This window comes from Papilio polytes, unplaced genomic scaffold (genome assembly GCF_000836215.1).
Source record: "Papilio polytes unplaced genomic scaffold, Ppol_1.0 DF821400.1, whole genome shotgun sequence".
Lineage (NCBI taxonomy): Eukaryota > Metazoa > Arthropoda > Insecta > Lepidoptera > Papilionidae > Papilio > Papilio polytes.
Window position 1 is genome coordinate 418780 of NW_013527804.1, and position 21948 is coordinate 440727.

General features: G+C 30.2%; 1 protein-coding gene across 1 annotated transcript; it reads right to left on the reverse strand.

Moving 5' to 3' along the window:
- Window positions 1-679: 679 nt before the first annotated feature.
- Window positions 680-21350, reverse strand: LOC106108687. The gene is made up of 13 exons (XM_013289945.1): window positions 21251-21350; window positions 20985-21060; window positions 19709-19932; window positions 19115-19225; window positions 18487-18592; window positions 14160-15303; window positions 10224-12767; window positions 9655-9863; window positions 8086-9045; window positions 6887-7123; window positions 2919-2996; window positions 2717-2836; window positions 680-2326 (listed from the first exon to the last, which is right to left on the reverse strand). The coding sequence occupies exons 1-13, from the start codon at window positions 21289-21291 to the stop codon at window positions 680-682; spliced, it is 7497 nt and encodes a 2498-aa protein (XP_013145399.1). The 5' UTR covers window positions 21292-21350.
- Window positions 21351-21948: the final 598 nt, after the last annotated feature.

Consider the following 21948-nt stretch of genomic DNA (forward strand, 5'->3'; position numbering starts at 1 on the left):
ATACTTTAATTCTAGATACATTTTATGAAGTATCTAAAGTTTAATTAATGTGAACGACACGAGTGAAGTATTACAGGACCGCGCTAATTGAAAATTTCTATTAACCGCCTTGTGACTTGTTAGAAGCGTTAGCCCCTCTTCTCAATAGAAGTTGACTTAACAGTGGTAGTGCCCGCTTTAACATCTTAGCACGAATGGGCCGGCACGCCCGGTGTAATACCACGACCACACAGAAGTCTGGCGTGAAATGGAAGCAATTCCGTGTTTCGTCTGATGAGTGTCGTACCGGAGGCCTAATTTAAGTCCTTTTCTCTTTACCACCCTTTTCTTATTAGGAGAGGTTGGGAAGAGGAAGTCGATTTGACGGTGGAGAAGATGCATAGGAAGGGTAAATATCCTCTTTATGTGCGTCTCCTCCTCCGTCGTATAAGGGTAGGCAACGCATCTGCAATTGCGGATGTCTATGGGCAGCGGTCGCTTCGCCATTTTGGCGGTTTCAGGTGGCCGCTTGCTCGTTTGCCACCTTATGTTATAAAAAAAAAAAAAAAGTTCAATGAAACTCCCGTACTTACATAAGTCAGAAAAAAAGAAAGAGAAAATGTTTAAAAGAAGATGTTTAAAAATTAAAAAGCCAACATATTTTTCTTGTCATTTATTTTATTCACCGAAATTTTGAGAATTACACCAGCGAGTATATTGAGTTGCTAGGATTTTTGTCTTTACTAAAAAGGTACTTGTTTGTTGGCGTTTTGTACAAATCAAAAATATTTTTTTCGTCTAAACTAGACGGAGTTTGTTTCGCTCTTTCAAAGTTTTCTAATTCTCCAAATTGTGTATTATTCAAAACAACTTCTATCGTTTTGTTCAACATACTTACTTCATTGACAACTGGCTCACCCTTATATTCGTTGCCTAATTCCGTTGGCGTTAATTTTGAATTTAAATCTTGTACGGTTTTTAATTGTTTATCCAATTGTGTTTCATTCACTTTTAAAACTTTAGTTTTTACTAAAGCACCATTATTAGCTACCATTTGTAGTAATTGTTGTTGACCTAATCCTTTTAAATTCGGCGAAACATCTGCTACTTTAGATAATGCTAGTAACTCTTGGTATAGTTTAGCACGATTCGATCTCAATTGTGGCTGCCTTCGAACTAAATCTCGAAGATTATTTACAAAAGAGTCATAAGGTAATCGATATTTTACATAATATACTGGTTGATATACTACTGGATGAGGTCGCTTTAATAAATAAGTTAATTCTACGACACCAGAATTATCGGATTCTGAATTCAATTTACCTTGATTAGTTTCACCAACAAACCGTTGCGAATTATCTAAATTGTAAGGTGCGTGCAATTCGTTTACATGTTTTTCATAATCAACTAATTTAGAATTAACGTAAGGGTTGCCAGTGATGTAAGGTTGGTAGAGTAAGTGTTGATTTAACAGATTTTCTTGATTTGAGATTTGATTAAAAACGTTTAAGTTTGCATGCAATTGGTTGTTTAGTCCTTTGTATGGAAATTGACGTACAGAATTACTAAGACCCGGATTTGTCGTAGGATATTGATTAATATTAGGAGTTAAGTTCGGGTTTACGTAATATGGCGTTACGTGCTCATTTCTGTTTATCAAATCTTGTGCAAATTCCTTATATTGAGATTTAGATCCTTCTGTTTTTAATACAGCTAGTAATGCATCCATTTTATCATTCGGGAGATTGTTAACATTTCCTTGTAGATACTGATTTAAAAGATTTTTCACATGACTCGCTACACTTTCCTTGTTTTGAAACTGAGTATGATCAGCCAGAAATTTGTCATTTACAAAATTGTTTTGTCCCTGTCCGTATAATTTAGTTTTTGAAGGATACACGGAGACTATTTTACCATCATTTGTGACTGTCACTAGTACATCATCTGGCTTTTCATCGATATTTAAAGCCTGATTTCTATTGTTTTCAAAAACTTGTGTATTTAGTTTGGAATTATCTGCGAAAATTTCACTTATGTTTACCTTTTGGTTAATTTCTTTTACGTTTGTAGGTGGTATAATGTTTTCTGTTATATGTAACTGATAAGGAGTACTTTTATCTGAATGATTTGTTTGTATATTATGATCAAATTTTGTAGCTTCTTTGTTAAAAGCTTGTGTTAATTTCTCAATAGATTGTGGCGTTTCTTTTGGGTTTATATCATTGAAACGTTGCTGTTTTTGTCCGTAATGTTCAAATGTTTTTAAATCTGGATTCCTTTTCAATGCCAGATATTTTAAGATTGTATTTAAATTATGTTCTGATGCTAACAACGAATCAGGTAATTTCTGATTATCCATTATATTTGGTAGATAATTGTTATTCCCTTGGTTTATATTTGTCGTGAAAACATTTTGGTTACCGATGTTTTTCATATCTAGTATGTTTTCTTTTGGGCAATTAATATCATATGGTCCACAAGAACGATAGGAATCGTGAATTAAATTTGCATTCTTCAAAACTCGTAGAATATTTGAAAGAGCTTGTTTACAATTGAATTCAGATTCATTAGGTATTTCGTAATGTACTATTACTTTTGTTTTAAAATTGCTGTTCAAATGATTGTTTTCTAGTAACTGTCTTAGCGAATTTCCTTTAATTAGGGGAAGCACATTTTGAACTTTATCTAAATTTAGTGGAGTTTCTTTATTTAAAAGCCCAATAAATTTATCTGTCACTTTTAAATTTTCTTCATCTTCATTACCCAGTAATTTCATGAGTATGTTTTGAATTTGAATCAAAACTTCATTTGCTGGACATAAAGAAGTTTCTTGTTTAAACAATGGTGCTGCTAGGTTCTGTGGAAAAAGAATACAAGTAAATATTAACTATAAAATGGTCAATAACATTAACGATGTAAGACACGTAAGGTTAACTTACTTCGGAGTTATTAAAACCGCTTTGTTCATTTCGCTCTTCAATTTTTGGTTGAAATTGTACGGGAATAATCGGATTAATCTGCAATTGTTTAAAAAAATAACTCGTAATATATCAAAAATTTTTATAATTAATATAAAATAAACTAGAATAAATCTTGAGTAACTAGGATAAAACGAGAATTGCTACATTGAAAGATGTAGTTCAAATAACGCATATTTTACCAGGACATTAATACGTAAAAGCAACGAATTACGACAACCACATTTTTTGCTTCTTGTCGTTTATTTTAAGTTTTCAAATTAACAAAAGTACTTCATATTAAAAAAAAAGACTAAATTTTGTGTATTTATTTAGGAGCCATCTTATTCTTACCTCATATTGTGAAAGTACTGGATAAGTAAAAAATAAAAACAAAAACAGTTTTAGCAACATATTCCCACTTCGGCTTCCGATCAATTAAACGTCTCGAGTAAAGTAGTCAAATTAGCAACTACTACTCAAATTAGTAACTGTGAAATTCAGTGGCTATTATTACATTAACTAGAAGTACGACATATAATTACTAGTAATAAATTAAAAGTTTAACAAATACCAATTATGGTAGTTGTAGCAATTAAAATAACAAAGCTATATAGCAAAATATGTTAATTTATACACCAAGGTGTGACTGATGAAAACTACTATACAAGTCACTCCAAAAACTCAAAGAGATAGGAAGAGATTTTAAATTTTAATTGACGCGGCCCTAGCGCCACCTATCAACGAATTCATACATCTAAGCAAGTAGTAATTTAAATCTATACATCTATACAATATAATAAAGAGGAAAGATTTGTATTTTTGGATTTTTGTATGTATTGAAATAACTCAAAAACTACTAGACCGATTTATAAAATTCTTGCACCGTTAAAAAGCTACATTATCACTGATTATCATAGGCAATATTTAGATTACTTTTTTTAATTACACGCAGGCGAAGTCGCGTATAACACTAGTTTACTATAAACAAAAACAATACAGACAACATTACTAGTGTATCATTTTAAACTATAACGAAGGATTAAAAATTACTGATTATCCCACTAATAATGTAAATGTGAAAATTTATGGTACATTTATGATTGGACGTTTGTTACGTGTCTCCAGAACGGGTCAACGGATGTGTCTGAAAGGCATAGATGTAGAACATTCTGGAAAAACAAATATACTAATTAAGATTTTTAAAACATCGTGGACGGGCTCGTGGGCGATAGTTACCTATTAATAAATATAAATAATTATCTGTCTGCTTACTTTCGCAGAGTTATAATACTGATAGAATTTTTATTGTAACTTTAATAGCCTTTATTTTAAAAAATAAACAGTACTCAATTTATTTTGAAATCGTTGAGAAAACATTGTATTCCTCTTCAATCGTCCCACGTGATTTTGAAAATAATTTTATGGGAAGCAAATTATTAGATTTTAACGTAATTTATTCCACAGATTCAATCTTACTAATATTAGAAATGCAAAAGTTTAGATGGATGGATGTTTGTTAGAGTTTGTAATCTAAACGGCTGAACGGATCTCGAAGTAATTTGGCATAGACGTAGAGGATAGTCTGGAAGAACACATAGGCTATTCACTTTTGTTTTTTAAAATTCCACGCGGACGGAGTTGCAGGCGAAAGCTAATTACACTTAATTCATTTTGCAGTTACATGTTTAATACAGTAACGTTTAGACCAGGGGTGGAAAACCGTTACGTGACATCATAACCATGAACATGCCATTTTTTCTAAAAAAATATAACCAGTACCTTCAGTATTGTACCAGTACTAATTAATCGTTAAATGGTTTTAGACTTAGTTATTTTTTCGTACTATGCTGTAACGTATGGATCACTTCACGTTCCCTTATATAATATCCAATTATCATTTTTTCGTAGTACATAATTTTGTAATCAGAGATGTGCCCAAAATGTGTTCTGCCATTGCTTTACCACCCCTATCTTTGACATATACTAATCTCGCGTATCTACTTCATACATACTTTATTTTAATTATGAACGTATAATAGGGATAAATGAAAAGCAGATACACATTATTTAATTTATTTATAGTAATTCGTTTTTCTTAGAAAGTTAACGTCACCAGTACCAGTAAGATTTTCTGTAGGTTCGAAGTTAAATGCAAATTTCACACTTGGGCCCAACGCTAGGGGTGTGCCTCGCTCCCTCATAAACTCATAATCAAATACTTTAAACTGTGTTTTTTACACTCGTACCTGATATTCCAAACTACCATAAAGATGGAATAACACAGTGCAGTATTGGAAACAATTAACAATTCTAATTTCTGTTGCGATTTTAAATCAACTTTTTTATATTCGAAGCTTTCTATGAATGTGAAAATTCACGGCAAATATCTGTTGCTCGCGTTTCGCCCTCGTGAAATGAACAAATATAGCCTATGTTACTCAATGATAACGTAGCTTTTTAATGGTTAAAGAATTTTTTAAATCGGTTCAGTAGTTTTAGAGTTATTCCAATACGTACAAAATCCAAAAATAAAAATCTTTCCTCTTTAAAATCTAACTATAATATTATAAATGCGAAAGTTTAGATGGATGGATGTTTGTTAGAGTTTGTAGCCTAAATGGCTGAACGGATCTCGATGAAATTTGGCATAGTTGTAGAGGATAGTCATAACACATAGGCTACTCACTTTCGTTTTTTTTTAATTCCACGTGGACGGAGTCGCGGGCGAAAGCTAGTATTAGTATAAATTAGATCGTGTTTTTGTGAATTTGGTAAAGAAAGCATCGAACCTGCAAATAAGAAATATAAATGTATGTCCGAAGGCAACCCGCAGTTGGCCAGCGTTGTTTATGTTCACCCAAGATAATAGTGGGGAGGTATATGACCTGACGATAGTATGCTTGCTTTTCTAGAAATTGTCTTTGAATTAATAAGAAAGGAAATTGTGTAAATAAAAAAGTATTATGTTTGATAAAAATTATTATTTCTTTTAAATTAACTTAACTGTAAATATTTATTGTGTTTATTATTGGGTTTCTGTTTTAGCAGACAAATTACTTAGTTTAGTGATATTTAATCCAGAGTCGATAACTTTTCTTTTTAATACAGTGGTAGAGCACGCTTTTACATCTTCGCACGAATGGGCCGGTCACCCGGTGTAATACCACAAACACACAGAAAACAGGCGTGAAGTGAAAGCAATTTCGCGTTTCGTTTGATGAGTGTGGTGCCGGAGGCCTAATTTGAGTCCCTTTTCCTTTCCACCCTTTTCTTAAGGGGAAAGGATGGGAAGGAAAAGTGGATTTGACGGTGGAGGAGATGCATAGGTAGGGGCCATATCCTCTTTATGTGTGTCTCCTCCTCCGTCAATTATGGGTAGGCAACGCATCTGCAATTGCGTATGTTTATGGGCAGCGGTCGCTTTCCATTTCAGTGGATTCAGGCCGCTTGCTCGTTTGCCACCTTATATTTTATAAAAAAAAAAATATTATTAATTCCATATTGTCATCTTATTCATAAGTATTTACATAAATGTTAGATAATAGTGCCTCTAAAATTTCTTTGTTAGCTGCAGCAGTACATTCTTGAACACTGATAGCTTTAATATCAGGCATAATATCGTCTTCAAGAGTTGATTTGAGGATTTTCATTATTTCGTCTTTTGAAAAATTGGCAGATTTCAAATAAGATATGATATCACGCAAATGTACTACGACTGTTGAAATTATCTGCTTCACTGTGTCCGATTGTTCACATCTCGTATGTTCTGATAATAGTCTATGTTCTAACTCGTCTAATACTAATCTAATCGGTATTCTTCTTTTATGTTTTTCTTGTTTTAATTGCTTTGCAAAAACAACAATAATATCAAACATTCTTTCTAAATCATCGTTAGAAATATCTACATCATGTCGATGTTCTTTCTTTATTTTGTTGAAGACTTTTACGATATTTTTGGATTTACTCTTCTCTTGTATGCAGGATTTTCTTTCATTTTTGGTCTCTTTTATTCTGTTACGTAGATCGGGTTCACTTTCTGTATTGTCATTCATTTTTCTACTATCTTCTTCTGATAAATCATTCGTTGGTTTGTCTCTTAAAGTATTATCTATAAGTTCGCTTAATATTTTATCAATATCTGAAGAATAATCATGTGGCGTAACGATTGTTTTGTTTTCAGTTGTCTGTAAGAGAAATAATATTAAAATGCATTATAGTTTAAAGTTATCTGAAAGGTATGAAGTAGAAAAAGACCAATAATTTTTGATGGCTTGGATTCTAAAAAAAAGTAGAGAATCACTACTAATTTTCTAATCCCTTTATAAATAAAGGCTATACATGGCTGTAACTCTTTTTCAAAGCTAGTTTTTGGCCGAAAGTGTTTGTGTTCTTTATAACTACATATAATTGGCAGCATTGATATTAAGCCTACTAATATTAAACGGATACTTACTATAATAATGTGTTCATCATTTCCTTTATTGACATCTAGTTCCAATAAATTGTTTATAAAATCGGGATTCCTCAAGGTTTTATACGATACTCCTTTATTTCGTATTAAATATTCATACCATTTAAGTATGATATATTTCTTTATTGGAGAATCTTCTTTCTTGTACATTTCGAGTAGTTTTACCATAATTCTTGTGAGATCGTTATTTATATTTTGATTATTGAAAATTATTTCTAACATATCAATGTATAAATTGATTAGAGAATTTCTGTCCATGTTTCTCATAGTTTGTATTATGTTGTTATCCTGTAGTTTCTTGATTTCCTTAGAAATTTCTAGAACGTATTGTTCTTTGTTATTTTCTTTCCCTTCGTCATTAACACCTTCGTTGACTTCGTATATAAAATTAAGAATTTCTATGATCTCTGGACTTGCACCTTTATTGATTAATTGTAAAATATATTGAGTCAGAATTTTCAAATCGTTCTGATTTAGTTTTTTAAATGTGTAAACATTAGTTTGGTTTTTGTTCGTATCGTTATCTTGTCTTTTTGGACTTAACACTTTCAATATATTCACTAAATATGGATTGGATCCGTAATCGTTGATGATTTTAACTAAATATGATTTTATTTTGTTAACATCGTTATTGTTTAAAACAACTAATGTATGTGTACTATTTAGAGGAGTAACCTTCCTATTTGTAACTTCTATTGTCTCTTTTGATATTTTACTAAAATCTAGTAATATTTTTATCAATTGTGGTGTTACACCTTGTTTTTTTATAAGATCTAATAAATATTTTATGATTTCATTTATATCGTCGACTTTTATTGTTGGAACCATATTCGTATTATTTATTAGGTTGATCCAATCATTTTCTGTATTCGGTCTCTCTTTAATGTTGTTTATTTTGTATATTATTTGCATTATATTAGGATTTTCACCATAAAGTTTTATTAATTCCAATAGATATTTATTAAAAACATCTAAATCATGGCTTGTAACATTCACAATTAAGGTATCATTTGAAGGTTTGTTGATAGTTTCCTTCTTATCTTTTATTGTTTTATTAACATGAGGCAATAATATTTCGACGAGATAAACTGGTTTAAATTTGTGAATTAACATTTGTAAATATTTTTCCAGTACATTTAAATCTTCTAGTCTGAGGTTTGCTATAGCTTCATTTAGAACTAAATCAAAATCTGAATAACTATCCACTTGATTTAAGCCATTGAGTCCATTCTTCAATAAATATTCAAGTATAAACTTTACATCTGGACTATTGTTTTTGTTATTAATAATATCTAAGACATAGGTTTTAAATAATTTGGATTCCGTTGCTTTTTCTTGTTCTTCTTTTATTACTGTCTTAGTTTTTATTATCTTTTCAATAATCTTCATAATATCGACATCTTCGAGTCCGTTAATTAGAGATAAAGCTTTTTCTAATATTTCTAGATCATTTTCATCTACATTCTTATCGTATCTTTGTTTGTCATCATTTTCGGGAAAACCTAGTATTCGGTTAATTTCAAGTATTATTTCTAAAATTATAGAGTTTCCATCACCTTCTTTGACCAAAATTAGCAAATAGTTTCTTAGTCTGTTTAAAGATTCTTTTGGTGTTTTAGATAATAATTCTATTATCTGTTTATATTGTTCCACATTCTTTGTGTAATATTCCAATAAATCAATGCTTAGAGTGTTGTCATTTATAATTCTTTGTAAATATAGGTAAATCTCTTCTAAATCGTTTGGATTAATTTGTTTGGGTACACTTTCATTTAAATTGATAACTTTAATTTTGAGTTCACCGTTTGGTAACTGAATTCTTTTTAAAACTTCTAATAATTCAACTAACATTGTCGATGGGTTGCCAGTTTTAATTTTATGTAATAAGAACTTATAAATAATATCTAAATTAATTTGATTATCTCCGAAATATTCCTTTAAAACATGTAGATCTACCTTTGTTCCGTTGTCATGTTTTGTAACATTCGTAGCTTGTTCCAAATAATGTAATATTTTAATGAATATGGGATTTTCTTTGTCGTTTTCTTGAGATATGAGGAATTTGTAAATATTTAGTAAATCCATGGCTCTGAATTTGTAAATAACAACTTCATTTGGATGTTCTTTTCCTAGTTGTACAAGTGGTCGTATTTCATTAATAAATAGGGCAGCATAAGGACTGTTTAAAAACTTTTCTTTGCTTAATAAATATTGATAAATCACTTCCAATTCATGAACATTTACGGAAACCCATTGACCATTAGAATCTTGTTTGTTATGTTTGACATTTTCTTTATTATCTTGTACATAATCAAGTATTTTAATAAGATCACTGTTTTTACCATAAATGTTAATTTCGGTGAAATATTTTATTAGTAGTTCCAAGTCTTTTTCGTTCACTTGATAATCTGTACCGTTCAAAATTTGAGGTTGCTTATCACTCTCTGGAACACCTATTATATGATTTATCTCATGTAATATATCAACAACAAATGGATTTTCACCCAATTCTTTTATAAGAACTAATAGAAAGTTTCGAATTCTAATCAAAGATTCAGGATTAACATCAATTAAAATGTTATGCATATCTTTTTGTTTCTGTTTGTATTTTTTAATATAATCTAGAAATTCAATACTTAATATCTCGTTTTCTATGAGTTTTTGTAAATAGAAATAAAGCCTCTGCAAGTCATTTGGATGGATATTGGGATCAGTGCCATTTATATGGATAAATTGAACTTTAAGTTGACCGTTCGGTAATAATAGAGTTCTCTTTATAAGTTGCAATAACTGTACTAGCACTTTGCTATGACTTCCTGATTCAATTTCATGTGAAAGGAACTTATAAAGGATTTCTAAATCTATTCTTTTATCTTCAAAAAATTCATTTAATATATCAAAATCAACATCTGGCGTCACTCCATTCTCTGTTTTAGTATCATCTGTGAAATCATCCAGATATTCCAAAACCATTATGTAAACAGGATTTTCTTTGTCTTTCTCGTGTGATATAACTGTTTTATAGAGGTTCAACAGATCTTTATATTTAAATTTATAAAGTAAATTTTCATATGTGCGTTGTTTAGCTTTATGTATAAATGGTAATATTTCATTAACAAATAGTACTGAATATGGACTATTTATGAATGACTCTTTACCTAATAGGTATTGATATAATTCTTGTAGTTCTTCAGCATTAAAGTATACCCATTGTTGATTAAATTCGTCCTCTTCCTTTTTATTGTTTACTTCAGTTTCGTGTAGGAATTCTAGAATTTTTATAACATCCGTGGTTTTATTAGATGAATTAATTAAAGTAAAATACTCTATCAATAATTTTAAGTCTTCTTCTTTAACTTCAGGTTTTGTACCATTTAATAAATACAATTGGTCATTTTTACTTTCAGGAATTCCTAAAATTATATTAACTTCAGATAATACTTCAGCAATGTATGGATTTTCACCTAGTTCTTTCATTAAAATGAGTAAAAAGTTCCTTATTCTATTCAACGATACTTTAGAAGCATTGGATAATAATTCAAAAATTTTTCTATAGGTTTTGGTGTAATCCAATAATTTAATTCTTGTAACATCATCTTCCATTAGTTTTTGCAGATAGAAATAAAGTTTTTGTAAATCTCTCAAAGTTATTTGACCAGTGAGTTCAGGTTGATTGAAGTAAATAATTTTTATTTTTAGTAAACCGTTTGGTAGCAGTAGTGTATTTTTCATAAATTGTAAAAGCTCAGTTAATACTGCATTTGTATTACCAGAATTAATTTCATGTACCAAAAACTTATAAACAATATCTAAATTAACTTGATCCTCTCCAAAATATTCATGCAACACGTGTAAATCAACATTTTGTGTTCCATTATTGTTTTTATCTTTGTATTGGTCCAAATATTTCAGAATCTTCTTGTATATAGGATTTTCTTTGTCTCTCTCTTGTGAGACGATTAGATTGAAAATTGTCTGTAGATCTATATGTTTAATCTTTTTAGCTAAATTTTCATACGGATTTAGTTCTCCTTGTTGTATTAATGGTAGAATTTCGTTGATAAATATCACTAAATAAGGACTATTGATGAATTTCTCTTTCCCTAATAAGTATTCATAAATTTCTTTCAGGTCGTTTACGTTTATATAGATCAATTTATCTTTTGTATTATTTTCTGCGTATATTCTATTTTGAGTTTCATATAAGTAGGTAAATATGGTAATAAGATCACTGTTATCTCCAGATTCATTTATTTCAGTGAAGTATTTTATAAGTAATTCTATTCCAACTTCGTTTATTTCATATTCTGTTCCGTTCAATGCACGTTCATGTTTATCATAACTTCTGGGAATACCCAATATACTATTTATCTCAAAGAATATATCGAGAATAAATTGATTTTCTCCTATATCATTGAGCAATATCAGTAAATAGTTTCGTATTCTAATCAAAGTATCTTTAGGAACGTCGGAGAATATTTCTAGTATCAATTTTTCTTTCTGCTTCTGTTTTTCCATATATTCTAATAATTTAACGCTAAAAACGTCGTGTTCTATTAGTTTTTGCAAAAACAAATATAGTATTTGTAAATCCTTTGCTTGGATTACATCAAGAGGTTTTGTGTCATCCAAATTGATTGTTTTAATTAAAAGCTGACCGTTTGGTAAAATGAAAGTTTTCTTTATAAATTGTAACAATTCAAATATCAAATCATCTGGTTTACCGGATTCAACTTCGTGTGTTAGGAATTTATAGAGTAGATCCAAATTTATTTGATCGCCGAAATATTCTTTTAAGATATATAAATCAACATTTGGTATTGTTCCATTGTTTGTTTTCGTATCGTCGGTATCGATGTTTAAATAATTCAATATCTTAATGTATACAGGATTTTCTTTATCTCTCTCATCTGATAGAATTAAATTATAAAGTTGCAGTAAATCCTCGTATTTGAATTTGTAATTTATTTTCTCATATGGGTTTTGTTTTCCTCGTTGTATTAGTGGTAATATTTCATTAACGAAGAGAACTAAATAAGGACTATGTAGGAACTTTTCTTTGCCTAGTAAGTATTGATATATTTCTTCTAGATCTTGTACATTTATGTTAACCCAATCTTTAGTGTGTACTTTTTCGATATTATCTTTAATATCTTGTAAGTATTCAAGAATATTAATTATGGCGTTATTGTTGTCGGTTAAATTAACTACTGAAAAATATTTAATCAATAAAGCCAAGTCCTCTTCATTTACTTCTGGGTAGTTATTGTTTAGTATGTACTTGTCATTATCAGGAATTTCTAGTATACTATTAATTTCTATTATAAGTTCAAGAATGTACGGATTTTCTCCATGTTCTTTGATTAACACCAATAAAAAGTTTCTTAGTCTATTCAATGATTCTTTTGTTGCGTTATAAAATATTTCTACATCAAGTTTGTGTTTTTTATTTTCTCTTCTGTAGAATTCTAATAAATCGACGCTTATAAGATTATCTTCTATAAGTTTTTGTAAATATAAATAAAGTTTTTGTAAATCGTTCGAATCGATTTCATAAGGTTGTGTTTCATTCAAATTGATGTAATTAATTTTAAGTTTTCCGTTCGGTAATAACAATGTTGTCTTTAAAAGTTGTAATAATTCAAGTAACACTTCGTTTTGATTGCCTTTTTCAATTTGGTATAGTACATATTTATAAATAATGTTCAAATTAATTTGATTATCACCGAAATATTCTTTTAATAGATGTAAATCAGCATTTGGTATTGTTTCGTTACGATGTTTTGGAATATCTTTACCATCGCCTTGATCCAAATAATGTAATATCAAAACGTTTATTGGATTTTTTTTGTCTTCCACATAAAGATGTATATTATTATAAAGTTTCTGTAAATCTGAATATCTAAATTTATAAGTTATGTTTGCATGTGGATTTAATTTAGCTTGTTGAATGATTTGTATTATTTCGTTAACAAACATTATTATATATGGATTGTTTTTAAACTTTGCATTGCTCATTAAATATTGGTACATAAGTTCCAAATCTTGAACTTTGATGTTAATCCATTTTTCATTATCTTCTATTGGAGGTAACTCTTCATCTTTTCTCAAGTTATTTAATTCATATAAAACTTTGATTAACAATTGATCGTATATATACATTTGATGTTGAAGTAAATAATCTTTTAATGCTTTCAAATCTTTAATAATTTTATCTCTATCATTTAATTTTACTGTTTTTATATTTATCAATCGATTTATTATCACAGTTATTTCTGGTTTTAGACCATTTATGTTATTAATGTCTGTTAGTATTTTATAAAGTCCTGTTAGATCTAATCCTTTGATTTCGTTATGAACATCTTTGATCACTTTTATTTCGGTCGGTGTCTCTAAAGTTTGTAGTTTATTCAGATAAATTAATAATTCCTTTAGATAAGTATGATCCCCTCTTTGTCTTTGTATCTGTGATATATATTTTGCTAAAAGATATAAGTCATTTTGACTCAAATAATACAAATTCTGATAATCATTTAAATCTAATTTTGGTAATACAATTAAGCCGTAACGATTGTCGTATATTCTATTGATGTTTTGTAATATTTGTTGTATATTTTTATTATTCCTGTATATTTGAGTTAAATGTAAATATATTTTTCTCATGTATTCTGTATTTAAATTGCGCGAAGGATCAAGATCGCCAAAATCAAAGTAATATAAAATATTCCCTTTCGTTTCATATTGTAAACCTCCAATATTTCTTACGAATGGAGAAATGTAAGGACTCTTTCCGTATTCATTTAACAGATATTGTAAATGTGCTTTTAATTGATCGGATTCAACTTTATTTAAACCATAAACAGCTTGTTGATTGCTCAGAATCTTGAAGACCAAGTAAACTTCATTCCTCGGTCTCCCTTCAAGAAGGTTAACATATTCCAAAAGTTTAAAAACAAATGGAGTCATTCCGTATTTGTTTAATATCAAAATAACGTATCTTTTTAAATGTATCAAATCACTTTTATCAATCTTCACCATTTGTGAACTATCGAAATTGTTAATTTCAGCTAAATTCAAATCATTAGCGCTTTTCAAAATTTGAATTACATTTCGATTGACGTAATTATCTGCGGTCATTAAATTTATTACATAATCTGTGACTTGTTTGTAATCATTCAAATGGTTTTGTGCTTTCACGTGATTTGTATAATCAAAGAAGTTATTGTTAAACTTGATATATCTGTTTCCTGGATAATAATTGAAGTACATTTTAATGGGGTTTGTAAAATCCATATAAGGCTGTTCATATACATAATAAGGTAAAGAAGATATATGAATTTTCGGATTATTTAAATAATCATATGATTGATGCGGGATTTTTATAGCATTATTATTTGTAACAACAGTATATCCAGCTCTTGTGCCTGCGACATTAACAGCTTGTAAATCCTGTAGATTTTCATCGTTGAGATTTATCACTTGACTGCTAACAGGATGACGTATTACATAAGTTACTTTTTTAACGTAATTCCGCCTACCGTCACTTAATCCATTATGGTTTTCTTCGTCTATGGATTCTGGGTCTCTATTAAAACTTCTTCTTCCATTTGGTATATCATCATGTGATAGAAACTTTTCAACTGCTGTCAAATTAAGTCTTTGACTATATTCGGGGCTTTTTAATTTCTTAACGAGTGCTTTTTGTAATTTCGTTGCTAAATTCTCATGTATTGTCTGCAATCGAGTGCGTTTTTGGTAATCATCGTTTAAGTTTTTTAAATAATCATCTTGTATGTTTATTTCTTCGTTTCTTAATTTGGAATCATTTTCATCGCTGGCAATTGTTTCCGGTAAAGGAAAGTCATCTAAAACTTCTTCGCTCTCTGATGTTTTCTAGAAATATAATATTTACTAAAGTTTTTTAAAATTGTGATTACTTGATTATTGAATTATTTTATATTAAAATTAATTACGATTAATATTAATGAGTGCAGGTTATAAAACTTTATCCATTCAGTGTAGGTTTTTAAAAAACTTTGGTTAAAATTTCACAAATCTTCAACAAAATAAATAACTAATTATATTAAAAAAATATCAAGATATAAATATAAAATTATCATCTCAACAAATATACTAAAATATTCTCGTTTTAATTACCAAACAAATCATACTTAATATTTATTTTATTAACGATTAGTTGTAAACCTAATTTCATAAATACAATTTATTACTTCGACTACATTTTAATATACATAAAAAAATATAATTTGTACTCATTAGAAAGAGTTTAACCATTCAATTTTAGGTTAAATAATAATAAAAATACTCGTAAATAATACAAATAATACTAATACTTAAAATGAATACTCACAACCGTAGATATGACACAGGTAAATAAAACTGAAACAGTAAACCTCCATAGAGTCTTCATGCTTACTACAGACTTCAACTAACATCTCTATATAGCCTTGGATGCGTTACTAATCGATTACTAAAATATAATAAGTTTCTCACGGGCGTATAATTACGCATATTATATACACTAAAAATGTTTTGTCGCGATCAACAAACTGTAACGGAGAACAAAGTTACGGAAATGGATACACGTTTTTTTACTCTAACCTTTTAACCTAACTATAAAAACTTTTTGCGTAGATTTAAAAAAAAGAAAGCCCACGTGTTCGTAGGACAGAGGTGGCGAATCACTGGCATGTGTGTTGTAATAGCACATGACATAATATTTTATGTCGATAATAATAAAAACACTACGAAAAATTGTGAAGTAGATGCACTTTGGAATTGATAAAGGTAGAGGCCGCTGTAACATCACACGACCACACAGAAGACAGGCGTGAAGTGGAAGCAATTCCGCGTTTCGTCCTATAAGTGTTGTGCCGGAGGCTCAACTTTAGTCCCTTTTCCTTTCTACCCTTTTTCGTATAAGAATAGAATGGAAAGGGAAAGTGGATTTGACGGTGGAAGAGACGTAGGAAGGGGAAATATCCGCTTTATGTGCGTCTGCTCCTCCGTCAATAAGTGTAGGCAACCGCTATTGAGAACGTCTATATGTAGCGGTCGTTCTGCCAATTTGGCGAATTCAGATGACGGCTTGCTCGTTCGCCACAAAAAAATGACGCAATAATCGCAGTCTAAATTATTCGATGGCACGTGTAAGACTGCATTAAACATTTCTTTTAAAAATGGCACTTTGATGCATAAATGTTCGCCATCCCTGGCCTACACTATCTTCTACATCTATGCCAAATTTAATCGAAATGCGTTCAGCAGTTTAGGCTACATATTTTCTTAAAATAAACGATTTAAAGCAGTCACCGTTGTTAAGACTTGAAGCTAGTTAAAACTAGTCTTGGAATTATGTAGAGTACCAATTTAGTAATTCAACGTGTCTGAACAACGGAAATTTAATTAGTAGATTTAATCTAATATTAATTTATTTATCGCCTGATTAGAAAAATAATAGCCATTGCTATAATACGGAAAGATATTGAACTAGTCTCCTTAATTAGAATTAATATATACTATTATAATAAAGCGTAAACACACACTTCTTTGTTGCCTGAGATGTCAGCAATTACAGGATATTTTTGAATGATTGCTTTTTTAATAAAAAGCCCTATAGTTATGTCACGCTTTAGGCTATATATTTTCACGCCATTCATTTTAGGGGGTAAATATTTTGGATAAAAACCCTAATTTTTAGAGAGAGACCATAAGTTGCTGCCAACATTAAGGAAGCAAGGTTGCCATGGTTTGTCATCGTCATGTCATTTTGACATTTGCAATTGATAATTTGACACTTGTAAAGAATAAAAAAAAAATCATAATTATATGCGGACGAAGTCGCACGGAACAGCTAGTTTATAATAATAAAAAAGTCAATTTGTGATCACCCAGGAGAAAAATTATAAAAAAATATTATAGTTTAACGTTTAGTTCGTCACATATAGTTTCAGTAGTAATATTATCCAAAATAAATGATTAATTTTTCTATCTTACTAATATAACAAATGAAAAAATTTGAATGGATGTCTGTTAGAGTAGCCTAAACTGCTGAACGAATCTCGATGAAATTTGACATAGATGTAGAGGATAGTCTGGAAGAACACATAGGTTACTTTTATTAATTTAGTTTTTTAAAGTTTACTCGACCATTCTGCAACGGTTCAACATATCTTAATGAAATTTAGCACAGATGTAAAACAAAGTCTGGAATACATAGGCTACTTGCTTTCGTATTTTTTAATTCCGCGTGGACGGTGTCGCGGGCGATAGCTAGTCGTATATAAAAGTATATTTTGTCTTTTCTTTAATTTATAGGATAAATCCGAATTATAAAAATTTATTGATGAAAAATAAAACTATATTGCTAAGGTTTTGAAAGATGTTTATTTTGTTTTAGTTCGACAAACTTTCTCCTGCCTCACATTTTGAAAACGTTTCACCAGTTCACGACTTTCTTATCCAAAAAATAAATAAAACGATTACATAAAAGTCTTTATATCCAAAATAAAGAAATGAAAATGTTATCTTAATAAAATCAATGCAAATTTAAAGGTTTTAATTAATTGGAGTCGTTAATTAGTTAATTAGTCACTTTAATGAAAAATACACTAGCTATTCCCATGCGACTTCATCCGCAAATTATGAAAATTTTAATTTTTTTTGTTTACATGTGTACAATTATCAACAGCAAATGTCAAAATTACATGACATGACAAACCATGACAATCTTGCTTCCTTGATGTTGGCAGCAACTTATGGTCTCTTTCCCACATTAGGGTTATTTATCCAAAATATTTATCCCCTAAGTTAAATGGCGTGAAAATAAAGCCTAAAGCGTGACGTATGTTATAAAAAGGAGTTATTCAAAAATATACTGTAATTGCTGACATCTTAGGCAACAAAGAAGTGTCTGTTTACGCTTTATTATAATAGTATAGATTAAATTGAAGTGGGAAATAACCAATTCGAAAGCAGACATTTAGAGATATTTCTTACCTAACAATCCGTAATTCTCCGATATTCCATGATTCAATTAGTCAAAATTTCATAAACATCAAGTAATTCTATCCAATATCCATCAGGGTCCGCGATAAAAGCGAGACCTTTGGCGGAAAATTCCTCAGGACGACGCACGAACTTCACTCCCAACTCATCGAATCTGAAATAAAGTATTCAATATTATAAATGTTCCAATTAAAACTCTTATTACATAGGTAAGGGCCTGTCCCACCAAGTTGTAAATTGATAACAATCCAACGTGTAAAATGTGATGGAGATATCGGATTTTATTACCTTATCTGACTGTGACGTCATTTTAAACACTGAGCCTCTATCAGCCAGTGGTAGGACAGGCCCTAAAACTCGTAATTTATTATGTTTCTGATGCAGACAAAATGCACATTAAAAATCTATGTTATAAAGGCTTTATCCCTCAGGCTAGAATTTTTTTATTCTTGGTTAAGAATTAAGAAAACATAACAAATCTAAAAAGGTTGGAAGAAGAAACCTAACAGTAGGAGACATGTAGGAAGGGGAAATATCCTATATCTGTAAATTCAACAAAACAACGCATTTATTCGCTGTTTCGGCGAATTTAGATGGCCCCTTGCTCGTGTCATCTTGTTACTTAAGAGATACATACACAAGTCTAAGCATAAGTTAAGTGATAAAGTAAACTTACTTAGCGCAAGCTTCTTTAAGACTGGGAACAGTAATTCCGATATGTCCAAAGCCTTGAGGCTCCGTGTTGCCATGGTGATAACTAGAATCGTCGTTCTCGGTGCCCCAATTACTGGAATTATACACGAAAATAACTTATTAGCAACTATAGCCCGTGACTACGTATCTGCGGAATAAAAATTAAAATTTAATTAATAGGCTATATAGAAAAAAGATTTGTATTTTTGTATGTATAGAAATAATTTAAAAACTACTGGGCCGATTTAAAAATTCTTTCACCGTTAGAAAAGCAATTTATCTGTGAGTAACATAGGTTATTTTTATATTTTCACGCGGACGAAGTTGCGAGCTACAGCTAGTAATATTATAAAGCGGGAAGATGTAACAATCAATTGTTACATTTTAATAGGCTCCAAAACTACTCAACTTAATTTAAAAATTTACCATTAGAAAGCTACATTATCACCGAGGCTACATTTTTTGCGTTTTTTATATTAATTCCACAAGAAGTCGCCAAAAAAAAAACTAGTTTGAAAGCGAGTTTAAAGTTTAAAGTGGGGGGGGGGGGGTTAAAGTTTGTATGGATAAAACTTACTGTGTTAATTCCAATATTCCTTTCCTGGACATCATCCAAATAATTCTTTCCTTGGAATCTTTTGGTATATCCTCGGGGTTTTCATGTCCGAGGAAGAAAATGGAGTATTTCCTTCCGGGAACGTGTATCTGTTCTAGTAATGTCATTCCCAGGATTTCAGTGTAGAAGGGTAAAGACTTTCTAGGGTCCTTTATACGGTACATTGTTTGTTGACACATGAAACCCTAGAATAAAAGACAGAAGACAGTTGTCTCACGGTTCACAATCATTTCATTTCATCACCAGCTCACTATACGTCCCCACCGAGGGGCTCGGAACCTACCCTAAAGTTAGGGTGACTAGGCCATAGTCAAACCAAGCTGGCAAAGTGCGGGTTGGTTGACTTCACATATATCTTTGAATTTCTTCTCCGATATGTGCAGGTTGCATCACGATGTTTTCCTTCACCGTAAGAACGTCGGGTAAATTATGTACATATAAAAATTCGAAAAATCGAAAATCACATTGGTACATGGCGGCGGGATTCGAACCCAAGACCTGTAGATTACAAGTCAAGTGATTAAACCACTGAGCCACCGACGCTCTTACGACGGGTTACAATACTGATGTGAAAATATGTTTATTTACACAGGAACCTCTAAAATTATCAGTATTTCTTTACTATATTTATATTTACTTCCTTTTGAATTAATCTATTAAAACTGCATCTAATTCGTTCCTTAGTTTTAAAGATCTAAACATAGGGACAGACAGCGGGGAGTGATTTGACCGACTTCCCAAAAGTACAGTGACATCAAAGTAATAATAATTACACAATACTCCTACTTATTACAGTGATACTCGTACCTCAATTATTTCTTTACTTTTTAGTGTATTTCATTTTTGAGAATATTTTGTTTCTATATTGTTTGGAAGTCGGTTTGGTTTTTTTTATTTTATTTAGTAATTTGAAATCATTATTCGATAGTAAATTGTTTAAAATAATTATCATTCTGATTTGCTCGAAAAAGTGTCAAACAAATTACATCATATTTTATTATTGTGTAATAATAAAATGTACATTCATTCTCCTCAGCGAATGACAGTAAGACCGTACGTCTTTGATTGAACTATCGGACAACTGTTTAGTCGCACTTTGATTCCCATTAGCTTATATGGAGGTGGGCATACTACTCGATTATTCGTTATGCAACAAAACAATCGACAATCGGACAACAGTCGTGCGATAGTTTAGTCAAAGATCTGCGCACCCTTTTTTGTATTTCATATATCTTACCTTGGTAAACGAGTGTGGAGGTTTACATAACGCTTCAACTTCTTGCGATGGGATACCTTCGTTAGCCATTGTGCGACTGAAATAAAAAAATAAACAAAGTATAAAAAAATATTCATCCCCTTAATTTTGTTATAAAACCCTATATTAATATATATGAAACTAATTTCGATTAAAACGCCACCAGGAGAAAAAAATAATCTTCGACTATTTGTAATTTAAAAAAAAAATGTTGTAAATTAAAACTAAAGTAAAATAAATATACTAACAAAGTTCGTATAATTCTTGAAAAATAACGGCCAGATATCATTTTGGTGAACCCTTTGAAGTTAAAAAAAAAGAAAAATAACGTCACAGATCTTCAAAATCACTACAATCCTCGATGTTTACTCTTAAAATTAAAACAAAATAAAATATCTTACCTGAATAGTAGTCACTCACTTGATATATCGTAAACAAATAAAATTTTATCAGCAAAATTGTACTAAAGTACAAAAAAATCAGCTCGTAATGCTTGTTGTAAAAAATCAAGTCATGTTTCATGTTGATATTTTTATCATTTGAAAAAATGACGAGTAATAACATTACATTTAAACTGTTATCGTTAGGATGGGTTTTCATTGACGTAACATTGATCCGAAGATAAATTATCATATTAATGTTATAAATGCGAAAGTTTAGATGGATGGATGTTTGTTAGAGTTTGTAGCCGACTGAACGGATTTAGTTGAAATTTAGTACAGATGTGGAGGATAGTCTGGAAGAACACATAGGCTATTCATTTTTGTTTTTTTTTTAATTCCACGCGGACGGAGTCGCGGGCGAAAGCTAGTTCATTAATAAAATATAAATTTTACGTAATGTGACAGGGGAGGGGACATATTTATTTTCCCTTCCATATTCATAAGAAATCACATCTACAACTTGTTTAAATGCCACACTTTGCCATTTTAGCGAATTAATTTGG

Bases quoted from the DNA above. Each gene is read 5' to 3' on its own strand.
- LOC106108687 (XM_013289945.1), bottom strand. From the start codon at position 21,291: ATGATATCTGGCCGTTATTTTTCAAGAATTATACGAACTTT. The intron at 21,061-21,250 runs GTTAGTATATTT...TTTTTATTTCAG, and splicing joins TCAAGAATTATACGAACTTT to TCGCACAATGGCTAACGAAG. The intron at 2,327-2,716 runs GTGACAGATAAA...ATGGATAATCAG, and splicing joins AAGATGAAGAAAATTTAAAA to AAATTACCTGATTCGTTGTT.